The 27,589-nt window shown below is 44.0% G+C and overlaps 1 protein-coding gene across 1 annotated transcript in view; it reads left to right on the forward strand.

Annotated features, from left to right (window-relative positions):
* The window catches only part of LOC149468148 (uncharacterized), a 71,226-nt gene that overhangs the window by 24,339 nt on the left and 19,298 nt on the right, over nucleotides 1-27,589 (forward strand). Inside the window, 3 exon segments of the mRNA XM_089670683.1 lie at nucleotides 18,825-18,961; nucleotides 19,048-19,171; nucleotides 19,288-19,385. Of these exon segments, the coding sequence (XP_089526809.1) occupies nucleotides 18,825-18,961; nucleotides 19,048-19,171; nucleotides 19,288-19,385 (359 nt within the window).

The following is a 27,589-nucleotide window of genomic DNA, read 5'->3' on the forward strand; positions in this document are numbered from 1 at the left end:
TACTTTTCTTCTGAGCGCTCTGGAGTATATCTTAAAAGCTGAGGAGGTGACCTATATTCTGACCCTGCCTCACTATCAGATACTTCGCTGTGATGCGGGTATCTCCGCTCATCAGCCTCCGGCTTGACTGGGTTGGTCCGGTTTTGGACCCCAGAATTTATTTGGGCCGTCAACCTCATAATCTGCTCCTCCAGAGTTTTCTGCTCAGATTTTATCAATGCAAGTTCTGACTGGTCATGCTTATCCCCTGGGTGAACTTTAATTTTGACAGGAGATAACCTCTCTGATCTGAAGTACTCCACCTCATCTTTTAAGTCCTGATACTTCTCTTGAAGTTGTTTTAATTCCTGAAAATTTCTTTCATACAGGTCCTGAGCACTTTGAAAGTCTCTGACCAATCTATCATGATTTTTCTTGGATTCGTCTAAACGAATACCGGCATGACCAAGCTTCCCTTTCAAAGACTCAATGTCCTGATTTCTGCTTTCTAACAAGAAGCGGGCTTCTGACAACTCTTCCCTTAAAGTTATAGTTCGCTGGGCAGCTCCAGCGGTCATGAACCATAACATGGGCCAAGCTTCTAGGAGAAGTCTGTCACGGCTTTTATCACTCTCTGCTCCAGCAAATGCCATTAAAAACCCAACAACCTGGCCCTTTTGGTTGAATAGGTCCTCAAAGGTGCTCATAGCCTACCTTTTCTCTTCATCCACGAATTCATTATTGCTATCCCCCAAACTTAATCTCTTGCGGAGGTAATTTATTACTTCACATTCAACATACTTCTGCCAAGCATTGACAGCTTTCCGGGCTGGCCTCGGAGTTTCCTCCTCAATGCTTTGAGCCGCCATATTTTCCTTGTTATGCTTGGAAGAGGTGGATCCGTGATTACTGGATGCCATTTTGATATAAAATATATGTTTGACAAAGTGTACAAATATACAATCACCAGTGCGTTTTGTATTATGGTACGATTTCTATGGATCTCAGCAGTGCCTCCAAATTTATCCTGTGGTGGTTTATGTAAGGATTTATCCTACTTATAAAGGGCGTGTCCCTTTCCCTTAGATGAAATATTACAGTGCCTCCAGCCGTTAAAATACGGCAAATATTTAGTAAACCAATAATTTGGACACCTTGATAATTTGATCACCACTTATTATTATACCTTGAATTCTTTTAGCCAGTATGATTTCGTACCATACACACAAAATTTGCCTTATAATAGATAAATATAAAAATGTATTTATGTACAAAAATTATATATATATTAACACAAAACGCAAAAGACTGGTGATAAATGAATATTGATACACACAATCAAAGACATACCCTACCAATGTAATACACAATAATAATGTTTCCAAATAATTAAATCAATATCACAATTTCTAAATGATCTGATTAAAAATTAAATTTATTAATAATTAATAATTTCGAGTATCTCAAAGGTTATATTCTCACAAGCCGTGGCCATAGGATTGCAAGAAGCTAGCCCTTGATATATTATACTCTGATTACTAATATTTAATAAATTATGAAATATGAAAATTTTTTATAATATGACACCACACAATTTCGAAACAGTAAAACAGGATCTCTCTACATATATCTAACTACCCAATATTGTTGTGATACACTAAGGTAATTCTATGATTCCACACAACAGAGAAAATAGGTAATACAAAATCAAATAAACAGTCTCACCACACCCGGAATTCAGACTAGGAAACTCTCCCGTGGATTTAGCTGGCAATGGAACGCCTTCAGAATGATGACCACAGGGGAAAGTGAGATAGAGTTCAATAGTGTGGGAGAATGTAGGAAGTTAGAAGGACAGAGGTTTAGCAATTTAGTAAAGTTTGGAAATTTGAAAGGATGGAAGAGGGGTTATAGAAAGGTCTCTTCAGATGTCTTCAGATTCTTCTAATCAGGTCTTTCTTCAGTCAGGTTTTCTTTCTTTTGATCAGTTTTCTTTTGATGAGTTTTTCTTTGAATGAGTTTTTTTTTAAAGGTGCATGGGCTTTTATATCCACTATTCCATTGTTCTAAGATACCTTCCCACCAGGCTTCCTGATTGGCTAGTTGAGAAATGTGTGTACATAAGCTATTTCTCACCTGCCTGCCAGGTGGCGGTCATGTATCATAGAACAATTTGAGTATTTGAGATGACTCATACCTCGGGTGGAATTTTATGGTAATTTCAGGGATTAAATATACGTCTTTTTCCAGATATAAGTGATCATACCTATAATATTCTAAATAGGGACCATGGAATATAGGTGTATATTCAGTTATTCCTTCTTGAAATACCATCCTGTCTGTTTCCTGATAAGACATATAACTAATGCTAGTTTATAATACATCTTACTTTCCATCATCTCAATACTCAAGTTAGTGATATATAGTTCCCATTGCTGAATATTTGGTGGTGTGTAAAACCTATCCTTTATAACATCTCATTTATAATATGTTTTTGGTATACCTCTGTGGATGGATATATTCAATTCTTAGCCTTTTGATTTTAGAACCACATTTTCTATGGGTAGGGAAAAACTCTCTGTTTGCCTGGCTCTTGTATTGGAGTCACAGTAAACAACTATTAATACTTTCACCCTTGGTGGACAATAGTATATTGTGATAGTTTCAGAGGTCTGTTGGTTTATCACACTCTGCAAGGTTTGGGTAAGCTCTCAGACAATCAGTTTGGTTCCTCTATTGTCCTGTCCAGACCTTGTATATGTTTACCTGCTATAGAAGTCTGAATAATGGTGTTTGACCACCTGTAGAACTTCAAATAGTATATTTGTCTCTAGGAGGAAAAAAAATCCCTTCACCCATCGTTTACATTTCTCTAGCTAGATGGTCATTCGACTTTCCAACCAAGACAAATTAACCCTTAACATCCGGCTATGCTGACTTGATGTTATATAGGATTATGTCTTGATAAATCATGTTTTTGAGACATAATTTCAAAAGGTCCACAACATGACTGTTCCCAATTTCCATCAGTCAGATATGCTGCCGATCATTTAGCTACATGTTTGATGGCCATTCCCACCCCAACCTCGGTTTTGTTGGACATTTTCAGAGTAATGACTAATGATACTGATGTAAGAATGGATGATGGACCATCTATGTCATTGTATGAGGACTGTCAGAACTGTCCAGGTCCATATAAAGGCTGGGAATATATGACTGGTATGAAAACGTTGAATGTTCCCCCAGGAGATGTGTTACAATATGACATGTGATTCTGAAGAGATTCCCCGGTGTTGGGATCTCAGATTTCCATATGGCCCACATCACACAACCCGATCTCCTCAGGACAGGATTTTCTGTACGTCTAATAGAACATGTAGTTCAGTACATAACCCAATGAGCTGTCATCATGTTCTATCACAGCCCAGCCACACTCAGCAGGTCACACTACCTTTAGGATGGTTGTTTTCTTGTGGAAATCCCACATATTCATATATTCCAGGAATATTACTGGAGGGCCTTGTACTTGGAGCCGTCTGAGTATGATATTGCCTGAGCATCCTAAAGCTATGGAGAAGGATCTAAGATCAAGAAGGAGGACCGAGATTGTATCAGAAGATTGTATATCAGACATTACACTGCTTTCCAAAGCTGAATACACTAGTTTAGTTGGATCTATTGTATGTAGTCTGGATAAAAGTCTGAATCATACTTCTATGGCTTTGCAGGAACTGTTACTCGACCTCCAAGGAACCCGTAAAGCTGTTCTTCAGAATCCAGTGACTATAGATGATTTACTGCTTAACAATGATCATGGTTGGGAACATTGTGACGGAATGTAAGTGATCATGCCACCTCTATACAATCACAAAGGCTTTACATGACTTGTCCTCAGGAATTAAACAGGATGTTCCTGGTAATGGGTGGGACGGGGTATTTGGATGGATACCTGGCCTAGGAAGATTGAGACAATTAATGGGTGGTCTGATAATAGCATGTTGTGGCCTAATTGGCGTGTGCTGTTAGTATGAATCCATGCCTGAAGAAGGAAATGAAGGGGTCTGCTGAAAGAAAATTCATTGGACGAATATGATAAAAATTAATAATGTAACACATTGATTTCCTATGACCGTCAGCTCCATCTAGTGACCATAATGAGGTATTATTCATGAAATATCTCAGTCAGTAAAAGTATCTCAATACTGCATTATGGCCACTAGATGGAGCCAAGAAAATCAGAGTATGAAAAAAAATACGGCCAATATTCATCCCAGCTGGGCGAACGCCGGTCACATTCGTTCAACTAAATCTTTTTATTTTTATTTTTTTAAATAGACCTCTAAATGTTTGTGAAATCTCCCACCACAAAATGTACTCAGCCAATGAAAGGTCAGGACACCATTTTTATTCTTTTTCTGCTATCAATGGCCAACCAGGTCCCACACTTCATCCATGTCTTTGGGGACCTCTGATCTCCTTATGAACTGTTTCTTCCATGATGAAGATCAGCCATGGAGTATATCTGAGGTGTATATCAGGGTGTGCTTCTTCCCCACATGAGAGCTGGGATGTCCAGCAACATTCATCTAGAAGACATTTCCCGCACTCAAGGCACTAATACACCTCCAGGGTTGTGTGGGACCCCTGATGTACAGGAAGACAGGACTTCAATGAGGAACATTTCCCTCACTAAGGACAGGAAAGTGGCTTCTCCGTCGCATGAGATTGCTGATGGCTGGAAAGATTGGACTTCTGTAAAAAACATTTCCCGCACTCGGGACAGGAATACGGCTTCTCTCCCGTGTGAGATCTCTGATGTCTGTAAAGACTGGATTTATCTGAAAAACTTTTCCCACACTCAGGACAAGAATATGGCTTCTCCCCCGTGTGAGATCTTTGATGTATGTAAATATGGGACTTCTGTGAAAATTTTTTCCCGCACTCAAGACAGGAATACGGCTTCTCTCCCGTGTGAGATCTCTGATGTGTGTAAAGATGGGACTTCTGTGAAAAACATTTCCCGCAGTCAGGACAGGAATACGGCTTCTCCCCCGTGTGAGATCTTTTATGCACATTAAGATGGTATGTAGAACAGAACCTCTTCCCACACTCAGGACAGGAGAATCTCTTCCCCGTTGGAAGGTCGGCCCGGTCCCGCACAGTCTGAGGTTCCTCAGGATACGAGGAATCCGATGGTCCATCTACACTGGGTGGTGCCGGATGGACATTGGAGGGAGCCGGGTTTTCTCCTGGACTATACTGTGTGATGTCCTCATCTTCTACTTTCCAGTCTGGAGACAAAGTGAGACAATCCTCAGAGGTTTTCCTCATCTCCCGGCCATGGACTAAAATACAAAGACAAAGAGGATTACTAGACAGGAGCTGATTGGTTCCCCCAAACCAGGACTCCGCCCACATCAGGCAGCTTGGTCTCTGAGGAGCTTACAATTCCACCCTCAAGGGAACTAGGAAATGGCTCCTCTGATCTCCTACCAGGTCATTTCTTTATTCATGGACCTTAGTCAGAGAGTGAGGAAACAACCAGAACTGTCTTTTATAGGAGGGACAGTGATGAGGGGATTATAGGACGAGGGTCCCCACCCCCTCTATCACTCATCGCCATCTTCCCAAAACAAGAAGTACTGCACTTCCTTATTTACTCCATGATTTAGTCATGAAGAACAGCGGGGCTGAGCCCCACCAGAGGTCAGAGAGTGAGGATGGGGGGAGAACAACCAAGATGAAGACTGGACTGATCCTGAAGACCACCATCATTGGGGTATTGACTCCTCCCTCATTATCACTTTCTGTTTAAGGGTCCAAAGTTGGAGGATGTTATCACATTATTATCACCATGTAAATGTCTGTGCTCCAATCACATCATCCGATATAAAATGTCCAGCTGGGAGCAAATGGGGGGAACAAAAGAGAATCCATATTATGTGTATATATAACAGTGGGGGGAGGGGGACAGCAGAAGTCAGGAGTATGGAATGTACAACATAGAGTATATAGTGCAGGGGTCAGGAGTATGTAATGTACAACATAGAGTATATAGTGCAGGGGTCAGGAGTATGTAATGTACAACAGAGTATATAGTGCAGGGGTCAGGAGTATGTAATGTACAACATGGAGTATATAGTGCAGGGGTCAGGAGTATGTAATGTACAACATGGAGTATATAGTGCAGGGGTCAGGAGTATGTAATGTACAACATAGAGTATATAGTGCAGGGGTCAGGAGTATGTAATGTACAACAGATTATCTAGTGCAGGGATCGGGAGTATGTAATGTACAACATAGAGTACATAGTGCAGGGGTCAGGAGTATGTCATGTACAACATAGAGTATATAGTGAAGGGGTCAGGAGTATGTAATGTACAACATAGAGTATATAGTGCAGGGGTCAGGAGTATGTCATGTACAACATAGAGTATATAGTGCAGGGGTCAGGAGTATGTAATGTACAACATAGAGTATATAGTGCAGGGGTCAGGAGTATGTAATGTACAACATAGAGTATATAGTGAAGGGGTCAGGAGTATGTAATGTACAACATAGAGTATATAGTGCAGGGGTCAGGAGTATGTAATGTACAACATAGAGTATATAGTGAAGGGGTCAGGAGTATGTAATGTACAACAGAGTATATAGTGCAGGGGTCAGGAGTATGTAATGTACAACATAGAGTATATAGTGAAGGGGTCAGGAGTATGTAATGTACAACATAGAGTATATAGTGCAGGGGTCAGGAGTATGTAATGTACAACATGGAGTATAAACTGCAGGGGTCAGGAGTATGTAATGTACAACATAGAGTATATAGTGCAGGGGTCAGGAGTATGTAATTTACAATATAAATGATACAGTGTAAGGGTCCGGACTCATAATATTGGTATTCAGTAATCAGTGGAACATTAAATGTTTACTGTAGACAAGTTGCAGAGATCCCACACCGCTGCCTCCCATCTCCTGAGACTGCACTCAGTGACTTGGGTCTGAGACACTACAGACATATCCCTCCACCCGGCACAGCCAGCAGATAACAGAGCAAGGAACCCTGGGAGAAATGTTCTGTCAGAGATCTTACTAGACCCGGGCATGGGGAAGGAGACCCAAATCACATGTCCCAGGTGTCTATGTCAAGTAACGCCCATGAATCAGAATTTTCCTGCCAGCTGAACCCCAGAACCTCCATAAATCCAGTCTAGATACATAAATTGTGTCTGCAGCACAGAGAAGGAAGATTATCCGAGAGAAATCCAGGAATACAGGACGGGGAACACAGCTCAGGAAAGTGACCAGGGGATTACAGGCTGATATCACCCAGTCCCCGCCCTACTCTGGACCAATCAGTGAGCAGTATGGGTGGAGGAATGGATTTAGTGTTCATGACCCACCTGTGCTGATCTCTGTAGGAGTGTCCTCCTCTATAAATGTCCCCGTTATTCCATCCTCCTCCATAGACTGCTGATCATCCCTCACATACGCCTCTTCTTCTTCTGCTTTCACCTCAAATTCTATATCGATTGGATCTCCACTCTAAATCAAGAAAATGAGAGAAAATATCATCTGTATAATATAAGGTCACATAAAATATCCACACATTGTCTCCACAAGTCCATGTTCTAGACGCTCCATCCCACCAACCTTGTAATAGTGAGGGATGGTGTGACCTTCCTGTGTGGAATCCCGGGAATACAGAGGACAGGGACATCTCTCTGGTGGGTTCCTGTAGCTGGATGACTCCACCATGGTGTCCTGGTACAGATCTTTGTGTTCTTTTAGAAGCTCTGACTCCTCCATCCCCCCATCCTCATCCTCCTCCTCTTTTACCTCTTCTTTAACCTTAACTTTAAGATCTCTCAGGTTTCCACTCTGAATATATAATAAAAATGACATCAATGGTAACAATACAGATAATGTACAGATCCTAATGATACTATCAGTGATTGTTCCTCATCTACCTGATGATGGTGAGGGATGGTGTGACCTTCCTGTGTGGAATCCCGGGAATACAGAGGACGGGGACATCTCTCTGGTGGGTTCCCATGACTGGATCCATCTGTAGGAAACACACACACTGACTGAATCCATTGTTTCTATGTGTTTATCAGATGATGGGGGATCTAGGTGGATCCTCCGTACTGCTCTCTCCTTTACAATAAAGTCTCCTCTTACCCGGTGATGTGAGGGGCGGCTGATTGTCCATCATGACGTCCTTGTAGAGATCCTTGTGTCCTTCTAAATACTCCCACTCCTCCATGGAGAAATAGACAGTGACACCCTGACACCTTATAGGAACCTGACACACACAATGATACAGTCACCATCCAGACACATCCCTTGTCTGTTACTGGAGAATGTCCCAGAATTCCCGGCACCGCTCACCTCTCCTGTCAGCAGCTCCATCATCTTCTTGGTGACTTCTAGAATCTTCTGCATGTTGTGTCTCTCAGGGTTTAGGGAGTCACATGGAGGCACTGTGATGGTCATATGATCACCTGACTTCAGAAGAGGAAATCTCTGTATTGAGGAACCAATAGGAATATCATGTTAGACTCCCAGAATCCTCCTCTCCGGTCATGTCTGTGTTTTATGAATAGAGATAAGAGTGATGTCATGTGACGTCCCAGAATCCTCCTCACCTCTCCGGTCAGGTCTGTGTTTTATGAATAGAGATAAGAGTGATGTCATGTGACCTCCCAGAATCCTCCTCACCTCTCCGGTCAGGTCTGTGTTGTATTAATAGAGATAAGAGTGATGTCATGTGACCTCCCAGAATCCTCCTCACCTCTCCGGTCAGCAGGTAGATGATCTCCAGGGTGAGGTTTAGTATCTTCTCAGTCATGTGACTCCGGTCCTCCTCCATCCTCATTGGTGCCATCATGTGATCTATACAGGTCTCCTTGTAGACGGATAACTTTGGGAAATGAAAGTAAGAATGATTTGGATGGTATTGGTCACACAATAATAGGATGTGGATGTGAGGGGGGAATAGGAGGGTTGCTGGACATTGAAGAACTACTCCCCCCATGGGAAGACATTTTGTTTGGACTGTTTAGTGTTTACTACAATTTTGAGGTCCGGGGCCCCTTTTCTCTGTTGGGTTTGTTTGGTCTCTGAACTGGTTTTGATGAGTTTTAGATCTGCAGACAAGGAATGATAAATCTGATCCTTCCTATGACTAGTTTGCTCTGAGGCAGTGCTGTGAGGTCAATGTCGGCTCATCATGCAGGGATGGTCACTTTACATCACCCGACGCCCGGGACATGTAGTTCTGGGTGCCGGGCAAGTATTGTGTTTAATCTTTATCCCTGCTGAGGGCAAGTCACAGGGCTCTCCTTTCAGGTACCAGCCTCTGCCACCCCGTCTGTGTGATCCTCTCCTGTACCTACTATGCTTCCCCGGCTCTGCTTGCCCATCTGTGGGCCCGGTTCAGCAGGTGCCGGAGGGTAAAGGGGATGGAGGAGAGAAGACATGTTCACTCCCTTCTTGTCCTGACCCAGAAGTGACGTTATGACAGATTTCCCGACCATCGAGGCCGGCAAAGAATGTAATGCGGTGCGATGTGCACTACATTACATCCAATGGAGTACAGGGGAGACATTGGGGTCTTTTAGACCCTGGATGTCTCAATGAAGAGAACCTCTCATCAAAAGTCATCTCATAGAGGACTTTGTCCCCTTAAGTAAAAATGTTTTTTTAATTGTAAACAATTAAAGTTAAACCCAAGTACATAACTCCTCCCCTTAAAACATGTTGAGGCCCCCCCTCCCCCACATATATGCACACCCAAACGTAAGAGCACACGCTGGAGGGCCTACACGTGATAACATTGATTGTGATACACGTTACATATCGCCGGTCACACCAGAATGAGAGGATAATTCTAGGAGCAGACCTCCTCCGTACTCTATACTGATGACCTAGAAGGGGCTATAAATGTGTCACCTATAGATAATACCGGGACTAAAGGTTGTCACCATTTCAGCACACACAACTTAAGGTTGGACATGTTGGATATCTATTTACTCGCTGCAACCTCGGCTTTTATATTTTTACACATAAATGGGTCATTTATTGCTTTTTGTGCCCTGAAATTAACTTAAGTGTATTTTTTACTGAAATTTGGCATTTCCTAGACTTTGTGATAATATTTTGTGACATAAAAAAATAGACCTGCCACTATTTTCTCTAAAGTCTCTATTTTCAGAAAATCGATATTTTGGGGGTTTTGTGTCATCTTCAGGCCTAAAATGATTTTTTAAATGTGTGCAAAAATGCAAAAAGGGCTCTGGAAGTAAAAGGGAAAAAAGATAAGCTGGACACTCCCCTTTCCTGAGGAGCAGCCAATTGGTTCTCATTATACTGCAACGTCTCTCCCCTCCCTGCTAGTCCCGGGTGCTGGAGACAGGCGGGGGAGGGGAGGAGGAGATAAACAGCGCAATGTTACACATATTACACATTTAAGTTGCTATAAAGCCCCTTTCATTTTTTTTTTGTTTACAAACGATTTTATTTTTCAAAGAGTAGACTGAAAATAACAGTACAGCGTCAAACAATGTGTACAGTATTAACAAGGCACACTTGAATCGTACAATTCAGAAAGGCACCATCATATAGAAAGGGTAAAAAAGAAGAGAAAGGAAAGGAGAATAGATCCTAAGTACATGAGAAATATAAAGGAAAAGTAGACTGAATGATATATGTGTGAACAGGAGACGTCAATCAACCTTCACATGGAATGCCACTATTCATGTAGTAAATGTCTCTGAACCTTCCATGATTCCCATTTTCTATCAGACAAGTGCATCTTGTCCAGTAAGTTATAATGAATTCTCTCCATGAGCATCACAGCATCTACTCTATGTAACACAGAGGCCAATGGTACAGTGATAGATTCCCAATGTAGGGCGATAGCCCACAAAGTAGAAATACAAATAGTATGTATCAATGTCATAACATTATCAGGAACCCCCGGGATACGAGCTCCCAATAGGAAGACTGTATAGTCAGACGTACCGGAACACCCACCAGTGAAGTCACCAACTCAGATATCCTGCCCCACACCAAGGATAAAGTTGGACAAGCCCACAACGTGTGTACCAAAGTACCGGTGAGGCCGCAGCCCCGGAAACATAACGGGGACGTTTGTGGGTACAAAACGTGTAGCCTTGATGGGGTATAATACCATCTGGTTAATACCTTGAGGGCCGTCTCACGGACAGAAAGAGATGGAGAGCTCTTACATATGTTATCCACCATGGAATCCCAATCCTCGCCTGGAAAAGGTGATACCACTATCCTCCTCCCATTTGTGTCTCTATAAAGGAGGTGAGGGAGAGAGACTGACCAGGAATTGGTGATACAGATCAGAGATAAGACCTTTGCCTTGGGAGAGTCACGGCTCATACGTTCAAAGAATGAAATCTGAGATGAAGGTGTAAGGCCAAAATGTGAGTTAAAAAATGTCTAATCTGCCGATAACGATGATATTCACGAAGCAGAACATCAGAAAGTCTGCACATCATATCAAAGGGAATATAAGATCCTCCACTTTGACAGTCAGACAACCTAATAAAGGATCTATCGTACCACCAACGAAACGCCTGAGGAGAAGAAAATGCCGTACTAAAGTTAGGGCCACCAAAAAACGATACACCTGGGAAACAGAAGAGACCAGATTTCATTTAAGTTTCCATCGAGACCAAAGTGTCAATGAATGGCCACAACAGAGTTATAAAAAGTTACCGATCGAGGGAGGATTTTGGACCATAAAATACTTGGTAAATAAAATGGGCGTATAGATTGAGATTCAAATCTAACCCACGGGATCTGTGAGTTAACAGTCACCCATTGTGATAATTGTGAAAAACACGCTGAAAGGTAATAGAGCCAAAAATTGGGAAGACCGAGGCCCCCCGTCCGTTGTGACCGGTACAAAACCGATGAGGTAAAACGTGGACGTTTATTACGCCAAATAAATTGTTAATCAGCCACTGAAAGCGATCCAGAAACATTTTGGAGACGGAGACTGGAAGTGATGTAAATAAAGTAGTTTAGGCAGAATATTCATTGTGACTGCCGTGACTCTACCCAGGAAGGAGATGGGGTACCCATGGCAAACCTTCAGTAGAGTAGAGAGGCGACACACACATGGGGGGTAATTAGCAGCAAACATATCTGAGTATCTGGGAGTGAGGTTGATACCTAAATAGGAAATCCGATCCGTGGCCCAACGAAATGGAAAAGAGCTACGGAGAGAGGCACTCAGGAATCAGGAACATTGATGGCATAACCACTGATTTAGTGACATGAACAGACCTGACACTGGAGCAAAGTCGTTCAATACCGCCATAGATTAGGCAATGATACTAACGGGATGGTGAGGAAAAGCATTACATCATCAGCATACATACAGATTCTGAAAGGTGAAACCAATAAAGGGTAACCAGAGATGTCCGAATGTGATCTGATTGCAATCACCAAAGGTCCCAACACCAGTGCACACAATAGGGATGACAGAGGACAACCATGACGGGTACCTCTACCCAATGTAACAAAGTCAGAGTTACAGCCGGGAAGTCTGATCCTTGTTATGGGAGAGTCATAGAGGGCGAGTATACCAGATAAACACTCATCACTGACACCCATTCTCTGCACCCAGGAAAACAAGGCCAAAGGACACCATCGAAGGCCTTATTAGTGTCCAAACTCAGTAACAAAACTTCTCTGGAGTGCAAATTGGGGTCCTGACTAATGTGTAATGTAAAGAGAATGTTGTCACTGATAAATCTGTCCGGGATAAAACCTGATTGGTCTGGAGACACCAAAGCCCCTTTCATTCTTTACCCCCCCCGGACATTCCTAAAAGAGCCTCAGATTTATATACATTTTCTGTTACAAAGGAATGTTTCCTTCCTCCGTCCCAGCAATGTAAGGGGCTCTATGCTCCATACTCCTGACCCCGGCACTCCATCATTGTGTTGACTGCATAGTGTAATGATTGCCCATTGGCTGCCTGTGTAGTGTCATCATTGCCCTTTGTAGGCCATGTATGGTCAGGATGGTCCTTGTCTTGTCTATTTATTGTCAGTGCTGTTTGTTTAGAGGACCATATTACTAGAATTTATCTCCACAATGAGGAGAATGTTCCGGCCCCGGAAGTGGGGGAATGTTCTGCCCCTGAAGGGGTTCATCTGGGTTCCCACACTATATATGTGTGTATCATCATCTGCTGGAGATAAAAGACGTCACAGTGACTATGGAGGAAGAGGACAGACGTGACTGTGGAGGAAGAGGACGGACGTGACTGTGGAGGAAGAGGACGGACGTGACTGTGGAGGAAGAGGACGGACGTGACTGTGGAGGAAGAGGACGGGCGTGACTGTGGAGGAAGAGGACGGGCGTGACTGTGGAGGAAGAGGACGGGCGTGACTGTGGAGGAAGAGGACGGGCGTGACGGTGGAGGAAGAGGACGGACGTGACTGTGGAGGAAGAGGACGGACGTGACTGTGGAGGAAGAGGACGGACGTGTCTGTGGAGGAAGAGGACGGACGTGTCTGTGGAGGAAGAGGACGGACGTGACTGTGGTGGAAGAGGACGGCTGTGACTGTGGAGGAAGAGGACCGACGTGACTGTGGAGGAAGAGGACCGACGTGACTGTGGAGGAAGAGGACCGACGTGACGGGGGTTAAATAGGAAAAAAACATCTTATTACCTCCTCTGCTGTCACGTCCAGCAACGTCTCTGATATGCTTCCTGTCTGTGCCTGACATCACTTCCTGTCTGTACCTGACATCACTTCCTGTCTGCATTCCATAGAGACTTCCTGTGTGAGTATAGGTGAGATCAGCACCTTGTGGAGTTCAGAGGAACTGCAGCCCCGAGATCCATCCCATAATCCCCCTTCCTGTATAATATGTACCTTACAGGGATACTACGGGAGATGAAACATTACTGAATAAAGGAAGAAGAAATAAATGTAACTCTTATGTAACCAACTGTTCAACAAACATCTCTTATTACATATAGAAAAGTCTTACAAACACAGAACACAAAATACAAATGTATAGCTAATGAGAGCGATCCCGCCAAACCTGATCCTTCTGGGGGGGACAATGCAAAATATATATCAATCCACTCATAATGACATCATCTTCTGGGAGTGTCTGAAGATCCGTCCATTTCATACACATTTCATTGTCTCAGCAGATCTCCTGCAGCCTATTAGCACCCATTTCCCTCTCTATGTCTCAGCAGATCTCCTGCAGCCTATTAGCTCCCATTTCCCTATCTATGTCTCAGCGGATCTCCTGCAGCCTATTAGCTCCCATTTCCCTATCTATGTCTCAGCGGATCTCCTGCAGCCTATTAGCGCCCATTTCCCTCTCTATGTCTCGGCGGATCTCCTGCAGCCTATTAGCACCCATTTCCCTCTCTATGTCACATATTACAACAAGCAGCCACAAAGGTAAATGTAAAATAAAAGCAGAGAGGGAGAGAAGGCTGATAAAGCAGCTCATCGATGAGAGGTACATAAGAACATACAATGTCAATACAAAACAGTGACATGGCCATCAATCACAAACGATCGGAGCAGACAGATCGGTGTCATAGGTGTCCCGTGGGTCCTGAACTGCCTCCAGCGCAGGGACAGTAGCAGGGTGTAAAGCAGGTAGGTACTCCAACTTTCTCATTTCTGCTCTGACCTTCATCAGTGCCGGTAACATGGGGGACATAGAAGACAGCCAATGCATGGGAATGGTTCTCCTGGCTGCCCTCAGAATGTAGGTGGAAAGTTTCCTCGCACATTTAGAGAGACCCGAAAAGGTAGACCCAACAGGAAGTAAATGGGCTCAAAAGGGACAGGAGCCAGGAAAAGTAACCACAATGGGGTAAGGACCTCCTCCAAAAGGGCGCAATGGACCGGCAATCCCAAAAAATGTGGAAAAGAGTGTCAGTTTCCGTCACACAACACCAGCAAACAGAAGAAACATTCGGGTTACTATCATGGAGAACCTCAGGGGTCCGATACCAAAACATGGGGGTCTTAGAAGGATTTTCTGTATACATTACACACACAGAAGATTTAGAAGAGGCCTCCCAAATCCTACTCCATTGATCCAACCCAATATCACATTGAAGGAAACGGGACCATTTACACATATAAAGGGGAGAACCAATAGAAAAAGGGCGACATCTACAAGCAATGTATACGTAGCGGAAATGATGTCCCGGTGGTGTGGGCCTTGGATGCAGATATGCTCTAAAGGGGTAGGTCATTCAAGAGTCAGAGAAGAGGCTTTGGGGGCAAAAATGTGTTGTATCTGTAGATAAAATACTGATGGGGTGGAATGCGAGCAGCTTTTTGAATGTCGGAAGGATTTAAGGTTGTGAATTACGGGATTGACCAAATGTTTCAATTGGAATAGATAAACCTCAGCCCAAGGATGGACTCGACCAATGGCCAGACTATCTGGGAGACTTGGATTAAAAATGATGTTGGTCAAGAGGGAACACTTAGAGCCTAGGATGAATCTAACCCTACACCTCCTCCATATAGACAACTTAAACTGCATGGGTCCTAATATGAGAGGAGAGGTAGTGCGGGCTGTGACAAAATAAGTCCCCCTCATTCCCTCTTTACACCAAGTCACGGCCAGACATGCACGCCTCGGTTAGCTAGTCGCTGTGGGAGTGTGCATGTGGGTGGGATCTGTGACAGCCTCTGATGACTCCTCTGTCATCCAATACAGATGATGGACCTCTGATGTCTTCCTTGTCCTACGATGAAGCTGATGGACCTCTGATGTCTCCCCTGTCCTCTGATGGAGTTGATGGACCTCTGATGACTCCCCTGTCCTCCAATAAAGCTGATGGAACTCTGATGTCTCCCTTGTCCTACGATGAAGCTGATGGACCTCTGATGTCTCCCCTGTCCTCTGATGAAGCTGATAGACCTTTGATTTCTCCTCTGTCCTCTGATGAAGCTAATGGACCTCTGATGTCTCCCCTGTCTCCAATGAGGCTGATGGACCTCTGATGTCTGCCTATCCTCTGATGAAGCTGATGGACCTCTGATAACTCCCCTGCCCTCTGATAAAGCTGATGAACCTCTGATGTCTCCCTTGTTCTACAATGAAGCTGATGGACATTTTGATGTCTCCCCTGTTCTCAGATGAAGCTGATGGACTTCTGATGTCTCTCCTGTCATCTGATGAAGCTGATGGACTTCTGACATCTCCCCATCCTCTGATATCCACCAGTCAATGTTCACTGAAGGAAGAGGGATCCAGGAGCGAACATTCACTAAAGGAAGGGGAGATCCTGGAGCGAATGCTCACTCCAGGAGGGAGAAATCCAGGAGTGAACGTTCACCATGGGAAGTGGAAATCCAGGAGTAAATGTTCAATGAAAGAAGGGGAGATCCAGGAGAGAATGTTCACTAATCTCCCACCCCTCTAACTGGCATCATCCCCTGTGCCGATCCTAGGTGTGCCTGGAGGAGAGCAGAAGGATGACTCTGTTGTGTCAGACTTCTCCCTTCTAACCGCCGACACCACAAGCCCAATAGGCAAACACTGCGCCCAACTGATGCTTCATAGCTACTTTCCAAGGTAGAGCTATTCCCTCCCACACCATGCAATATAGAGGCCTGAATACGCATGCGCGTGCCCGTATGGCACCAGTAACTTCAGTCTCTTGGTAACAGGATGAATGTTGGGGTCTTCAGCGAGACACTTTCATTGGTGCACTTACACTCCTATGGTAAAGTATCATTGTAATCCCGTGGCAGGATTTGTATAGCAAAGCAAACACTGTGTCTGTATAGCAGGACCATCTACACAACCCAGTGCCTGGTGAGTATGGGAGAAGTGTCATGTCTCTGTGTGCCGTGTTCCTGTCATCTGCCAGGGGGCAAAATCCCTCTCACCAGATCCTGGGACTAAGGCCCAAACCATGGTCCTGGAAATGACCGGCTCCTGTGGTCACCTCACGATGAGCCCTTCACACTGTCGGTGTAGGCACTGTACTGTAGGCCACATCTCTCAGGTTGGATGTTCCCTGACTGATGCAAATACCTAAACATGGAGTGAACTGACCCTGAGCACTTCTCTGCCAGGTCCAGACTGTCTCCTGCCACATGCAGACTGCCTCCCCTCAGGAAAAACAAGATGGAGTCCTGCACTCTGCTCTCACTAAGCATGCTGGTCTCTGTAGTTCCATCCCTCATATCAGCCTATCAGGCCATTTCTGTTCAGGACTGCATATTCCACAATGCTTTGCAGCTGCACCTCCTGCTTGAGAAAGTCCCTGTCATTGGCTCCTTTAATAGCTCTTCTGATTGGCTCTCTCTGTATTACAGTCTGAGAGGAGAAGGGAGGGGCTGAAATCCCTGACTGCCTTGTGTGTATCCAGTGCCAGTGTCAGATTTCACAGGAGATGCCAGTCAGCAGGTTACAGCAGTCACAGATAGGAGTCATTTCCTCCCTACACAAGGATCTACAGTCCATACACACCCAGCACAAGGCCGGGGTCACACTACCAGACGCTTCTCGGGGCTGCAGTTCCTCTGAGCTCCACAAGGTGGGGATCTCACTTCTACCCACACAGGAAGTCTCTATGGAAGACAGACAAGAAGTGATGTCAGGTACAGACAAGAAGTGATGTCAGGTACAGGCAGGAAGTGATGTCAGGTACAGGCAGGAAGTTCTGGGTGAGAGCTGAGTTGGGAGGAAGCAGAGAGGAGACGTTGCTGGAAGTGGCAGCAGAGGAGGTAATAAGATGTTATTTCCTATTTACACCCAGTAACCCCCCATCATGTCCGTCCTCTTCCTCCATAATAATGTCCATCCTCTTCCTCCATAGTCATGTCCGTCCTCTTCCTCCATAGTCATGTCTGGCCTCTTCCTGCATAGTCACGTCCATCCTCTTCCTTCATAGTCACGTCCGTCCTCTTCCTTCATAGTCACGTCTGGCCTCTTCCTCCATAGTCATGTCTGGCCTCTTCCTCCATAGTCATGTCCGTCCTCCATAGTCACTGTGACGTCTTTTATCTCCAGCAGATGATAATACACACATATATAGTGTGGGAACCCAGATTAACCCCTTCCGGGGCCGGAACATTCTCCTCATTGTGGAGAGGTGTCACCTTCTCACCTCATCAGTCTATACTAACGGATTATACCACTTTTATAAGTGGCGGGGAATGGAGAATCCTATGACATCACACTGACCTCGCAGTTCCTCCTCCCAATGTCCTTCCAACCAGAGTCAGAGAATCCTATGACATCACACTGACCTCACAGCTCCTCCTCCCAATGTCCCTCCATCCAGAGTCAGAGAATCCTATGACATCGCACTGACCTCACAGCTCCTCCTCCCAATGTCCCTCCATCCAGAGTCAGAGAATCCTATGACATCGCACTGACCTCACAGCTCCTCCTCCCAATGTCCCTCCATCCAGAGTCAGAGAATCCTATGACATCACACTGACCTCACAGCTCCTCCCCCCAATGTCCCTCCATCCAGTCAGGGAATCCTATGACATCACACTGACCTCACAGCTCCTCCTCCCAATGTCCCTCCATCTGGCATTTTTCTGTTGCTCTTAGGATGTGGGGCCCCTTGGTATCCTCACATGTAAAGTGGGACTGTTGGTCCTGCGTTGTATGTAATGACATCAGAATGCTGCAACAAGCCTATACCCTGCGTAGTGTGGGGGTCCTGTGGGGGGAATTATACCTCAGCCTGAAGTGGGGCTTTAATAAAATGGAGACCTGAATGGAGAGGTGAGGAGGATTCTGGGAATATCATTTGATGTGACTATTTGTGTTCAGATGTAGAGTTTTCCTCCTGTGAAGTCTGGAGATCATATGACATCACATTGCCTCCACCTCCCTCCCTGATAGAAGAGAGAAAGAAGAAGAAGATTCTAGAAGTCACCAGAGAGATCACTGAGCTGCTGACAGGAGAGGTGAGCGGTGCCGGGAATTCTGGGACATTCTCCAGTAACAGACAAGGGATGTGTCTGGATGGTGACTGTATCATTGTGTGTGTCAGGTTCCTATAAGGTGTCAGGGTGTCACTGTCTATTTCTCCATGGAGGAGTGGGAGTATTTAGAAGGACACAAGGATCTCTACAAGGACGTCATGATGGACAATCAGCCGCCCCTCACATCACCGGGTAAGAGGAGACTTTATTGTAAAGGAGAGAGCAGTACGGAGGATCCACCTAGATCCCCCATCATCTGATAAACACATAGAAACAATGGATTCAGTCAGTGTGTGTGTTTCCTACAGATGGATCCAGTCATGGGAACCCACCAGAGAGATGTCCCCGTCCTCTGTATTCCCGGGATTCCACACAGGAAGGTCACACCATCCCTCACCATTACAAGGTTGGTGGGATGGAGCATCTAGAACATGGACTTGTAAAGATGATGTGTGGATTTTTATGTGACCTTATATTTTACAGATGATATTTTCTCTCATTTCCTTGATTTAGAGTGGAGATCCAATCGATATAGAATTTGAGGTGAAAGCAGAAGAAGAAGAGGGGTATGTGAGGGATGATCCTACAGAGATCAGCACAGGTGGGTCATGAACACTAAATCCATTCCTCCACCCATACTGCTCACTGATTGGTCCAGAGTAGGGCGGGGACTGGGTGATATCAGCCTGTAATCCCCTGGTCACTTTCCTGAGCTGTGTTCCCCGTCCTGTATTCCTGGATTTCTCTCGGATAATCTTCCTTCTCTGTGCTGCAGACACAATTTATGTATCTAGACTGGATTTATGGAGGTTCTGGGGTTCAGCTGGCAGCAAAATGTGCATTTTCACCATAGACATTGCTCTACTTAGGCCCATGAGACATGTGATTTGGGTATTCTTCCCCATGTCCGGGTCTAGTAAGATCTCTAACAGAACATTTCTCCCAGGGTTCCTTGCTCTGTGGTCTGCTGGCTGTGCCGGGTGGAGGGATATGTCTGTAGTGTCTCAGACCCAAGTCACTGAGTGCAGTCTCAGGAGATGGGAGAGAAGCAACCTTTTAAGGACCTTTAATTACTTAATAACAATATTATGAGTCCTGACCATTACACTGTATAATTTATATTGTACATTACATACTCCTGACCCCTGCACTATGTACTCTTGTACATTACATACTCCTGACCCCTGCACTATATGCTCTATGTTGTACATTACATACTCCTGACCCCTGCACTATATACGCTATGTTGTACATTACATACTCCTGACCCCTGCACTATATACTCCATGTTGTACATTACATACTCCTGACCCCTGCACTATATACTCTGTTGTACATTACATCCTCCTGACCCCTGCACTATATACTTTGTTGTACATTACATACTCCTGACCCCTGCACTATATACTCTATGTTGTACATTACATACTCCTGATCCCTGCACTATGTACTCTGTTGTACATTACATATTCCTGACCCCTGCACTATATACTCTATGTTGTACATTACATACTCCTGACCCCTGCACTATATACTCTATGTTGTACATTACATCCTCCTGACCTCTGCACTATGTACTCTATGTTGTACATTACATATTCCTGACCCCTGCACTATATACTCTGTTGTACATTATATACTCCTGACCCCTGCACTGTATACTCTATGTTGTACATTCCATACTCCTGACCCCTGCACTATATACTCTATGTTGTACATTCCATACTCCTGACCCCTGCACTATATACTCTATGTTGTACATTCCATACTCCTGACCCCTGCACTATATACTCTATGTTGTACATTACATACTCCTGACCCCTGCACTATATACTCCATGTTGTACATTACATACTCCTGACCCCTGCACTATATACTCCATGTTGTACATTACATACTCCTGACCCCTGCACTATATACTCTATGTTGTACATTACATACTCCTGACCCCTGCACTATATACTCTGTTGTACATTATATACTCCTGACCCCTGCACTATATACTCTAAAGTGGATATAAAAAGTCTACACACCCCTGTTAAAATGTCAGGTTTCTGTGATGTAAAAAAATGAGACAAGGATAACTCATTTCCAAACTTTTCCACCTTTAATGTGACCTATAAACTGTACAACTGAATTGAAAAACAAACTGAAATCTTTTAAGGGGAAGTCAACAAAAAATGCTAAAATAATGTGGTTGCATAAGTGTGCACACCCTCTTATAATTGGGGGATGTAGCTGTGTTCAGAATGAAGCAATCACATTCACAATCATGTTAAATAGGAGTCAGTACACACCCGCCATCATTTAAAGTGCCTCTGATTAACCCTAAATAAAGTTCAGCTGTTCTAGTCGGTCTTTTCTGACATTTTCTTAGTCGCATCCTACAGCAAAAGCCATGGTCTGCAGAGAGCTTCCAAAGCATCAGAGGGTGTCAGGGCAGGGATTTGGAATGGATAGGTAGGCCTAGTGGCAGGGTAACGCACTGACTGATGACAACCACCACCAACAGACCGAAGTCCCTCAGGGAGTGGAGTCTAAGTCCCAGGCTGCCCTTCACCGGGGCCCCTGATGGTGGGGATGGACTTGACACAGCCAGGAACCAGGTCGCAGCCCCCGAGATACCCTGGCTGCGGTAATGGCCACCGCCAATGGCGTGTAGCTGGTAGGAATGACAATAGCGTAGTCAGTCAGGCCGGGTCGACAACAACAGGACAAAACGGTACAGAACAGTAGATGAAAATCACAGGTCATGGGCCGGGTTCAGCAACGGAAGGTCAGATCAAAGGAAAACACAGAGAATGGTCTAGTCACAAGCCGAGTCAGATTCCAGGAGAGTCACGAGAGTATGAACAGAGCTGTAGCGACACAAAGACACAAGACACAAGTGCAAAGAGCATGTGCGGATCACAGGCTTATATGTGCTCAGCCACACCCCTCTGGGGGATGGACCTCAGAGACCTGAAGGCATAAAAGACTCCCACCATGCTCTGCAGAAACCCAAGATGGACAGTCTCTGGGAAAAGGTAGGACCTTGACAGAGGGATCTCATTGTTAAAAGGTATCAGTCAGGAGAAGGGTACAAAAGAACTTCCAAGGCATTAGATATACAGTTATGTTCAAAATACTAGCAGTCAGACATCACTAACCGGATCAATCACTGTTTTTGGTGGAAATGATACTTCTACATGGCAAATAATTTCCTAGCAGGTGTAGTAGAGTCATAGAAATCCAACAGACCCAACAGTCATGACATGCATGCTGCTGATTCTGTGTCATTGAAAGGGGCGTGTTCAAAATAATAGCCGTGTGGAGTTCTATTAGTGAGGTCATTCATTCTTTGAAAAACAGGTGGCAATTATTGCCCTTATTTAAGGAAGGAAGGCAGCAAATGTTGGACATGCTGGTTACAGTGCATTTCTCTCTGAAATTCTGAGGAAAATGGGTCGTTCCAGACATTGTTCAGAAGAACAGCGTACCTTGATTAAAAAGTTGATAGGAGAGGGGAAAACATATAAAGAAGTGCAGAAAATGATCGGCTGCTCAGCTAAAATGATGGCAAATGCTTTAAAATGGCAACCAAAACCTGAAAGATGCGGAAGAAAGCGAAAAACTACCATTGGAATGGATAGAAGAATAGCCAAAATGGGGCGGACTCAGCCAACAATCAGCCCCAGGAAGATGAAAGAAGGTGTGACGTTCCCTGTGAGGACTGTTACAATTAGAAGACGCCGATGTGAAGCCAAGCTATCTGCAAGAAGTCCCCGCAAAGTCCCACTGTTGGGAAAAAGACGTGTGCTGAAGAGGTTACAATCTGCCAAAGAGCACATTGACTGGCCTAAAGAGAAATGGTGCAACATTTTGTGGATTGATGGAAGTAAGATTGTTCTTTTTGGGTCTAGTGGGCGGAGACAGTTTGTCAGACGACCCCCAAACACTGAATTCAAGCCACAGTACACTGTGAAGACCGTGAAGCATGGTGGTGCAAGCATCATGATATGGGGATGTTTCTCATACTACGGTGTTGGGCCTATTTATCGCATACCAGGGATCATGGATCAGTTTGAATCCATCAGAATACTTGAAGAGGTCATGCTGCCTTATGCTGAAGAGGAAATGCCCTTGAAATGGGTGTTCCAACAAGACAACGACCCCAAACACACCAGTAAACGTACAACATCTTGGTTCCAGACCAACAAGATGGACGTTATGGAGTGGCCAGCCCAATCCCCGGATCTTCATCCAATAGAAAACTTGTGGGGTGACATCAAAAATGCCGTTTCTGAGGCAAAACCAAGAAATAGAGAAGAACTGTGGAATGTGGTCCAATCATCCTGGGCTGGAATACCTGATCACAGGGGCCAGAAGTTGGGGGACTCCATGCAACACAGATGTACAGCAGTTCTCAGAAACAGTGCGACTACAACCAAATATTCATGAAGTCATTCAAAGGAAAGCAAAATCTTCAAACATTTCTCAGTTTATATAGTGAATGTTTGAGTTTGTAAAGAAGAATACAAACACGGCCATTTTTTTTGAACCGTCTAATATTCACTTTTCTTCCATTTTTTTAGAGGAACAACACAAATTTGATATATTTTTCTTCATGTTGTGATTTGGAATAGAATGTGTCGTGTTCCCAATGCATTTGTGTGGATGGAAATAAAAGCTATTAGAAGGATTTTCAGCTTTATTCACTTTTTTCAACACACTGCTATTATTTTGAACATAACTGTACCATAGAACACAGTGAAGACAGTAATCATCAAGTGGAGAAAATATGGTGCAGCAGTGACATCACCAACAGTGACATCACCAACAGTGACCTCACCAAGAACTGGACGTCCCTCCAAAATGGATGAAAAGATGAGAAGAACACTGGTCTGGGAGGCGGCTAAGAGGCCTACAGCAACATGAAAGGAGCTGCAGGAATATGTGGCAAGTCCTGGCTGTGTGGTCCATGTGACAACAATCTCCATGTCCTTCATATGTCTGGTCTATGGGGTAGAGTGGAAGACGGAAGCCTTTTCTTAGGAAGAAAACCATCCAAGCCCGGCTACATTCTACAAAAACACATCTGAAGTCTCCCAGAAGCATGTGGGGAGATGTGTTCTGGTCTGATGAAACCAAGGTTGGACTCTTTGGCCTTAATTCAAAAAAAATATGTTTGGCACAAGAACAACACTGCACATCACCAGAAGAACACCATACCCACTGTGAAGCATGGTGGTGGCAGCATCATGCTATGGGGATGTTTTTCTTCAGCTGGAAATGGGGCCTTAGTCAAGGTAGAGGGAATTATGAACAGTTCCAAATACCAGTCGATATCGGCACAAAACCTTCCGGCTTCTGCTAGAAAGCTGAACAAAGAGGAGCTTCACCTTTCAGCATGACAACCACCCAAAGCATCCATCCAAATCCACAAAGGAATGGCTTCACCAGAAGAAGATGGAAGATTTGGAATGGCCCAGCCAGAGCCCAGACCTGAATCCGATGGACAATCTGTGGGGTGATCTGAAGAGGGCTGTGCGCAGGAGATGACACGCAATCTGACAGATTTGGAGCATTTTTACAAGAAAGATCGGGCAAATATTGCCCGATGGAAAAGGTGGAAAACTCTTCTGAAATTATTTATTTTTGTCTCATTTTTTTACATTACAGAAATCTGACATTTTAACCGGGGTGTGCAGACTTTTTATATCCACTGTATGTAGTACATTACATACTCCTGACCCCTGCACTATATACTCTATTTGGACATTACACACTCCTGACCCCTGCACTATATACTCTATGTTGTACATTACATCCTCCTGACCCCTGCACTATATACTCTATGTTGTACATTACATACTCCTGACCCCTGCACTATATACTCTATGTTGTACATTACATCCTCCTGACCCCTGCACTATATACTCTATGTTGTACATTACATAGTCCTGACCCCTGCACTATATACTCTATGTTGTACATTACATCCTCCTGACCCCTGCACTATATACTCTATGCTTTACATTACATACTCTTGACCCCTGCACTATATACTCTATGTTGTACATTACATACTCCTGACCCCTGCACTATATACTCTATGTTGTACATTACATAGTCCTGACCCCTGCACTATATACTCTATGTTGTACATTACATCCTCCTGACCCCTGCACTATATACTCTATGTTGTACATTACATAGTCCTGACCCCCGCACTATATACTCTATGTTGTACATTACATACTCCTGACCCCCGCACTATATACTCTATGTTGTACATTACATACTCCTGACCCCTGCACTATATACTCTATGTTGTACATTACATCCTCCTGACCCCTGCACTATATACTCTATGTTGTACATTACATAGTCCTGACCCCCGCACTATATACTCTATGTTGTACATTACATCCTCCTGACCCCCGCACTATATACTCTATGTTGTACATTACATACTCCTGACCCCCGCACTATATACTCTATGTTGTACATTACATACTCCTGACCCCTGCACTATATACTCTATGTTGTACATTACATCCTCCTGACCCCTGCACTATATACTCTATGTTGTACATTACATCCTCCTGACCCCTGCACTATATACTCTATGTTGTACATTACATAGTCCTGACCCCTGCACTATATACTCTATGTTGTACATTACATAGTCCTGACCCCTGCACTATATACTCTATGTTGTACATTACATCCTCCTGACCCCTGCACTATATACTCTATGTTGTACATTACATCCTCCTGACCCCTGCACTATATACTCTATGTTGTACATTACATAGTCCTGACCCCTGCACTATATACTCTATGTTGTACATTACATCCTCCTGACCCCTGCACTATATACTCTATGCTTTACATTACATACTCTTGACCCCTGCACTATATACTCTATGTTGTACATTACATACTCCTGACCCCTGCACTATATACTCTATGTTGTACATTACATAGTCCTGACCCCTGCACTATATACTCTATGTTGTACATTACATCCTCCTGACCCCTGCACTATATACTCTATGTTGTACATTACATAGTCCTGACCCCCGCACTATATACTCTATGTTGTACATTACATACTCCTGACCCCCGCACTATATACTCTATGTTGTACATTACATACTCCTGACCCCTGCACTATATACTCTATGTTGTACATTACATCCTCCTGACCCCTGCACTATATACTCTATGTTGTACATTACATAGTCCTGACCCCCGCACTATATACTCTATGTTGTACATTACATCCTCCTGACCCCCGCACTATATACTCTATGTTGTACATTACATACTCCTGACCCCCGCACTATATACTCTATGTTGTACATTACATACTCCTGACCCCTGCACTATATACTCTATGTTGTACATTACATCCTCCTGACCCCTGCACTATATACTCTATGTTGTACATTACATCCTCCTGACCCCTGCACTATATACTCTATGTTGTACATTACATAGTCCTGACCCCTGCACTATATACTCTATGTTGTACATTACATAGTCCTGACCCCTGCACTATATACTCTATGTTGTACATTACATCCTCCTGACCCCTGCACTATATACTCTATGCTTTACATTACATACTCCTGACCTCTGCACTATATACTCTATGTTGTACATGACATCCTCCTGACCCCTGCACTATATACTCTATGTTGTACATTACATCCTCCTGACCCCTGCACTATATACTCTATGTTGTACATTACATACTCCTGACCCCTGCACTATATACTCTATGTTGTACATTACATAGTCCTGACCCCTGCATTATATACTCTATGTTGTACATTACATCCTCCTGACCCCTGCACTATATACTCTATGTTGTACATTAAATCCTCCTGACCCCTGCACTATATACTCTGTTGTACATTACATACTCCTGACCCCTGCACTATATACTCTATGTTGTACATTACATACTCCTGACCCCTGCACTATATACTCTATGTTGTACATTACATACTCCTGACTCCTGCACTATATACTCTATGTTGTACATTACATACTCCTGACCCCTGCACTATATACTCTATGTTGTACATTACATACTCCTGACCCCTGCACTATATACTCTATGTTGTACATTACATCCTCCTGACCCCTGCACTATATACTCTATGTTGTACATTACATAGTTCTGACCCCTGCACTATATACTCTATGTTGTACATTACATCCTCCTGACCCCTGCACTATATACTCTATGTTGTACATTACATCCTCCTGACCCCTGCACTATATACTCTATGCTTTACATTACATACTCCTGACCTCTGCACTATATACTCTATGTTGTACATTACATACTCCTGACCCCTGCACTGTATACTCTATGTTGTACATTACATCCTCCTGACCCCTGCACTATATACTCTATGTTGTACATTACATACTCCTGACCCCTGCACTATATACTCTATGTTGTACATTACATAGTCCTGACCCCTGCATTATATACTCTATGTTGTACATTACATCCTCCTGACCCCTGCACTATATACTCTATGTTGTACATTACATCCTCCTGACCCCTGCACTATATACTCTATGTTGTACATTACATACTCCTGA

Source organism: Staurois parvus, unplaced genomic scaffold (assembly GCF_062004578.1).
Source record: "Staurois parvus isolate SC_StPar_1 unplaced genomic scaffold, SC_StPar_1.0 ptg000092l, whole genome shotgun sequence".
Lineage (NCBI taxonomy): Eukaryota > Metazoa > Chordata > Amphibia > Anura > Ranidae > Staurois > Staurois parvus.